This window comes from Phacochoerus africanus, chromosome 2 (assembly GCF_016906955.1).
Source record: "Phacochoerus africanus isolate WHEZ1 chromosome 2, ROS_Pafr_v1, whole genome shotgun sequence".
Taxonomy (NCBI): domain Eukaryota; kingdom Metazoa; phylum Chordata; class Mammalia; order Artiodactyla; family Suidae; genus Phacochoerus; species Phacochoerus africanus.
In genome coordinates this window covers 238,687,265-238,693,613 of record NC_062545.1, presented here as the reverse complement: position 1 = coordinate 238,693,613, position 6,349 = coordinate 238,687,265, and the positions used below count along the sequence as shown (strand labels likewise).

At 41.8% G+C, this 6,349-nt stretch overlaps 1 protein-coding gene across 1 annotated transcript; it reads left to right on the top strand.

Annotated features, from left to right (window-relative positions):
* Positions 1–402: 402 nt before the first annotated feature.
* LOC125121298 (olfactory receptor 2S2) lies at positions 403–1,449 on the top strand. Its single transcript, XM_047769555.1, has one exon. It carries the CDS (start codon positions 465–467, stop codon positions 1,422–1,424), a length of 960 nt encoding a protein of 319 aa, XP_047625511.1. The 5' UTR covers positions 403–464; the 3' UTR covers positions 1,425–1,449.
* Positions 1,450–6,349: the final 4,900 nt, after the last annotated feature.

Here is a 6,349-nt window from a genome sequence, read left to right as displayed (position 1 = left end):
AAATGCAATTTCTATACACTCGCATTAAAGAGAACTCCTTCATAGGATCTTCCAGCTGTTAATCCTAATGCAGAGGAGAAGCTCTCCTTGACTGGGGATGAGCTCTGCTGGGTTCAGGTCCTGCCTCTGTCCCCCGTCTGATCAGAAGACTGGAGCAGGTCATTTCCCTCTCAAGGCCTCAGTTGCTTTGATGGGCAAGGAGAGGATGCAGCAATTTCTGAAAGACCCTTCATATGCCTAGACTGAGGCCCTTGCCCAGTGCTGGCTGGCCCATTGTAAGTGCTGACCATCTCTCATCTATGAGCAGAGGGCGCCCTACTGACAATTTCAGTCATTGTTCTCTAACACACATATGCTCTCCTGTTATGCGGCAGGACTTGACCACATACCAGATGCCTGGGACTCTTTGCAAGAAAGCCTGATGTGCAGCCTTTGTATTTCGCTGATGCCAGAGGGGATATTGCATGGAAGAAGCTAATCAGACCTCCCCAGTGGTGGGCTTCATCCTCCTGGGCCTCTCAGCCCACCCAAAGCTCGAGAAGATGTTCTTCATGCTCATCCTGCTCACGTACCTGGTGATCCTGCTGGGCAACGGGCTCCTCATCCTGGTGACCATCCTGGACCCCCGCCTCCACACGCCCATGTACTTCTTCCTGGGGAACCTCTCCTTCCTCGAGATCTGCTACACCACCTCCTCAGTGCCCCTCATCCTGGATGGCTTCCTCACTCCCAGGAAAACCATCTCTTTCTCAGGCTGTGCCATCCAGATGTTTCTTTCCTTTGCCATGGCAGGAACAGAGTGTGTGCTTCTGGGCATGATGGCATTTGATCGCTATGTGGCCATCTGCAACCCCCTGCGGTACCCTGTGGTCATGAGCAAGGCTGCCTACGTGCCCATGGCTGTCAGCTCCTGGGCTATTGGTGGTGTCGCTTCCCTGGTACACACATCCTTGGCAATTCAGCTTCCTTTCTGCGGGGACAACATCATCAACCACTTCACCTGTGAGATCCTGGCTGTCCTGAAGCTGGCCTGTGCTGACATCTCCATCAATGTCATCAGTATGGCGGTGACCAATGTGATCTTCCTGGGGGTCCCGGTTCTTTTCATCTCTGTCTCCTATGTGTTCATCATCGCTACCATCCTGAGGATCCCCTCAGCAGAAGGGAGGAAAAAGGCCTTCTCCACCTGCTCTGCCCACCTCACTGTGGTGGTCATCTTCTATGGGACCTTGTTTTTCATGTATGGGAAGCCCAAGTCTAAGGACCCCCTGGGGGCAGACAAAGAGGACCTTGCAGACAAGCTCATCCCCCTCTTCTATGGGGTGGTGACCCCCATGCTCAACCCCATCATCTACAGCCTGAGGAACAAGGATGTGAAGGCAGCTGTGAAGAACCTGGTGGCTCAGAAACACTCTAGTCACTGATGCAGAAGGAGTCAGTCGTCTGTGGTTCTCATCTCCATGGAAGAAAGAACTTCGGTCATTATAGCTGCCACCCAAAAGCCAAGTCGGCTTAACTGGCATGGTCTCTTGCCCTCGAATCCATTTTCAGGGAATGTTGAACTTTTCACAGTGGATCTCCTGGATTCTGGCCAGAGGTCTAACAGGTTCCACAGGTGCCGGACAACAAATCCTCCACCTGTCAGATGCAGACATTCCAAACACATACCAAAACCAAGGAGCTGGGAACTATGGCAGCAAGCCTAATGGCCCGCATAGTGTCTAAACTGCAAATAGTACAGGTGAGGTGAGGTGGCTCTCACAGCAACTATGCCACCCCTGTCGGAATCACCAGGAGAGTCAGAGGAACAAGCAGGAAGTGGACATTTTCATCTTGGATTTCTATTTACCAGATTCAGTTTGCCTGAAGTGCTTGGAAGAGACAAAGACACATTTGCTAGGAAGAAAGATTTGGGGTGGGAATAATCTGTTTTGATAAACTGCATTTCTTTTTCACTATGAGAAAATTGAGGCTTTTTTTTTTTCATGAGGTACTACACATTTTCTAGGAAGAAAGATTTGGGGTGGGAATAATCTGTTTTGATAAACTGCATTTCTTTTTCACTATGAGATAATTGAGGCTTTTTTTTTTCATGAGGTACTACACATTTTCAAACACTGCTAGTAAATTAGATTATCTTGAAGAAGGAGGAAAGAGTTTGAATTTGATATTAATCATTTATAGAAATTTCCAATCGAAAAGCTAGTATTCTGTTAGATAATAATTTATACTCCAAAAAAAAAGACAGATGACAGGTAGATAGATAGACAAAAATTGACAGTGGCTAAATATGTTTAAAGGCTTTGTGATGGGGTGGGTGGGGGCTAAAGTTTGACAAGTTTCTTGGCTTCAGAAATTCTTGGAGACTTTAGTATGCTAAAGTATACAGTGAATGCCCAAGAGATATAAATTCTATAGCATTTCCTGAGCTTGTAGTTTTTAGCACAATAAACCTGGGAAGTGTTTTCTTACTCATGTCCCTGAGCAGGTTGTTTAACATCTGTTAGCCTATTTCTTCATGTTTTAAAAATCTAACCATGTTGGAGTTCCCATTGTGGCTCAGTGGTTAACGAACCCGACTAGGAACCAGGAGGTTGCGGGTTCGATCCCTGGCCTTGCTCAGTGGGTTAAGGATCCGGCGTTGCCGTTAGCTGTGGTGTAGCACACGAGGCTTGGATCCTGCAATGCTGTGGCTCTGGCGTAGGCCGGTGGCTACAGCTCCGATTTGACCCCTAGCCTGGGAACCTCCATATGCCATGGGAGTGGCCCTCAAAAGGCAAAAAGACAAACAAAAAAAATCTAACCATGTTATTTTACATTGATTAGGTAAGTACTACAAATAAGTGCTTTGTAAATAGTTAAGCATCATAGAAATGTAAGTATTGTTAGAAGTATTATTATGAGTGCTGCACGGCACTATGGACCATGTGGAAGAAAGCAAGATATAGTGCATGCTTAGAACAATAGACACAGAAGATGGATGAGACATTCGAGGTGGCAATGGATGAAGAGAAGCAGTTTTATAGCAAGTTATATTAAATCCTGAGTATACTAGAAGACTTACTTAAAAAGAGAATTTAAAAGTGAATTCAAATCTTGATAATACAGTATATCTTGGAAATTTTTGATCTACTTAGTTATATTTAAGTTTTCTTATATTTATTAAAAATGAATTGTATAAGATAAGGATGCACATTTTGTCAATAAAATTTCAGCAATCTCGCTGTCGTGAATATACAAGAGTGACATCTAGCGGCCATTCAAGCAAACTTCAGACAGTTGGGGAGCCTTGCAATGTGGTCCTTAAATGAAGTTTCAGAGGTCTTCTTGTTCAAATCTAACTACATGACGCATGGAGTTCCTCGCCAATATCCCTGATCCCAGTCACCCAGGATCTGCTAGGACACCTCCAGGGACAAAGGATTCAACTTCCAGATTCTAGCTGTTTCATTCAGCCCTTCTAGCAAATTCTTCATTGAGTTATGACAAAATATATCCTCCCATAGCTTCTACCTTCCAGTCTTAATTCGGCTTTGTGCCTCCACATGAAATGTACCTAATCTCTTTCCCTATGTATTTATTTTAATTTTTTATTTTTTTATTTTTTTAGGGCCGAACAATTGCCTATGTAAGTTCCTAGGCTCAGGGTCGAATTGGAGCTGTAGTAGCCAGCCTATGCCACAGCCACAGCCATAGCAACGCTGGATCCAAGCTGCATCTGCAATCTACACCACAGCTCATGACAAGAGCCAGATCTCAAACCCACTGAGCAAGGCCAGGGGTCAAACCCGTATCCTCGTTACCACGGAGCCATGACAGGAACTCCTAATTTCTTTCCTTCTGACATATGAAGATAGTTATACTCCCAAGTTCATTCCCTTTCAGCCTAAACACCAAAATCCTTATGCCAAAATCACCAGCATTACCCAGCTGGAAGGTACTGAACTTTGTCTAGAGCATCATCTCATTTATTCCAGCCACGGAAAGAATGTGATATTTCTGAGAATACCTTGGGAATAATAATGATACTACTAAGCTAGCTATTTCCCCAGGATAACTGAGATCAGGCTGATCTAGAGAAACACTGAGAACAAACCCACCTTTCTGGAAGGCTGTCCTCTCCTCCCTTCCTTTTCCTCCGAGTCATGGCAGCCCTATCCTTGCATATTACAAATTACATTAATTGTTAAATTAAAAACCACATAAATTGTTTTCTCGAGGAACAACAGCTACCCCCCATTCCAACTTCACATTTCTTGTCTTTCAATGTCAGTCACCCTTCTCCTGGCCGATGCTTTAAAAAGCAAGCAAACAAGACAGAACAAAACAAAAACCAAGGTGCATTAACAGGAATAAGAAGAGACCGTAAGACTAAGGATATTTGGAGTTCCTGTCAAGTAGCTCAGCGGTTAATGAATCTGACTAGCATCCATGAGGATGCAGGTTCGATCCCTGGACTCGCTCAGTGGGTTAAGGAGCCGGCATTGCTGTAAGTTGTGGTGTAGGTCACAGACACAGCTTTCAGCTTGGATCCTGCATTGCTGTGGCTCTGGTGTAGGCCAGCGGCCACAGCTCCAATTCTGCCCCTAACCTGGGAACCTCCATACGCTGCAGTTGTGGCCTGAAAAAGCAAAAAAAAAAAAAAAAAAAAAAAAAAGACTAAGGATGTTTTTCATTGACTTAAGTCATCAGTCTTTCTGAAAGAGTATTACTATGACAACATACAATATAGAGACTTGTTCCTAAAATCTCCCAAATGAAAATGACTACAGTGGATACATTCTTGGGGGTGTGTGTGCAAGAACACAATCGTATTGTTATATATATTCAAGCAAATGTATTATTTCAACTTTACAGTTCTGAGTTAGTGGGTTTTCAAGCTTTTAGTCTAGTGACCAAATCCCCCCAGTTTTTAAGCTGAAATTTTAGTTATAAAGTAGGTCTGCTTTGGTGGAAGCAGGGCAGCAGTGGAGGCAGAACTGAGGTGGGAGACAGTGGAGGAGGCAGGGTTCCACCTGCTCAGCCTGCCCTTCCTCTCCATCCCCCAGGGGTTCCTCAGTCCAGATGTACAACCCAACTCAAATATGATCCATACCACCTTTGCCAAGAAAATTAGAAATTGTAAAAGAAATTGCTTTATTCTCAGAAAAAAAAATTGAGAATCTGGGAAAAATTACATTCTAAGAAAAAATAAATTACCCAATTAACCATTCAAGATACAGACAAACTTAAAACATCAATGACCTAAGAAGAAATTGAGAAATTATCAAAGAGTTACCATATGAAGATGTTCCAAAGAGCTTCACAGATGAATGAATTATTAGATATTCAGTAAATAAAAGGTTTTAATACTATATTTAAATTATTTCAGAGCATGCAGTGAGAAAGATATCTTCCAGGTTCCTTTAAATAAGCCAGCATAACCATGATGCTGAAAAATAAAAAACATGACAGAGAAGGTACACCTGAGAAAATCAGAGGCCCGTCCTCACTTCTGCATGAATGTGTGTGTCTGTGTATATACATATATAACTCAGCAATACATTAAAATAATAATAAATCATGTCCAAGTGGATTTATTTTTAAAATGTAAAGATGGAAAAATTTAGGGATGTCTCCTGGAATAATTCACCACATATAGGTCAAAGGAGGAAAAAAAAAAAAGATCATTTCAATAGTTTCCCCAAAGTTATTTTTTAAAGTTTAACAAATCAATTTCTGAGTTTTATAAAACTTCTAAGAAGGTAGGAACAGGTGTTTTCTTTAACAAAATTAAATCTTTGTCTCTAATTTTAAAAAGTCTACAACATGCAACATGATGAACTAGTAGATCAAACCCATTACAGTTTAACACTGTTCTGAAATACCAGCCATTTGAACTAGAGAACAGAAATAAATGTACAGTGAAAATAGAAGAACGTATGGAATAATTTTTATTATTTTTATAATATATAGTAATAACTTTATACTGAGACAAAACAGGCAAATCAATTAAAAAGCAATTTAAAAAAAATAGGACAAAGCAACAATGAAGGTGGCTATGAAATTAACAGGCAAAAATCAAATTTTTCATACAAACAGCAACCGGAGGAAGTATTATGGGGGAAAAAGTTTCATCTATTTTAGCAATTAATTCGGGGTAGGGGTACCTAAGAATAAAGTTAAGAGTCCTCAATACTTACATGAATAAAAACATAATACTCTATTGAAAGAAATTCAAAGGAATATATATATATATATATATATAGTCTTTTTGTCTTTTCTAAGGTTGCACCCACAGCATATGGAGATTCTTAGGCTAGGGGTCCAACGGGAGCTGTAGCGGCCAGCCTATACCACAGCCACAGCA

Bases quoted from the DNA above. Each gene is read 5' to 3' on its own strand.
- LOC125121298 (XM_047769555.1), top strand. From the start codon at position 465: ATGGAAGAAGCTAATCAGACCTCCCCAGTGGTGGGCTTCATCCTCCTG.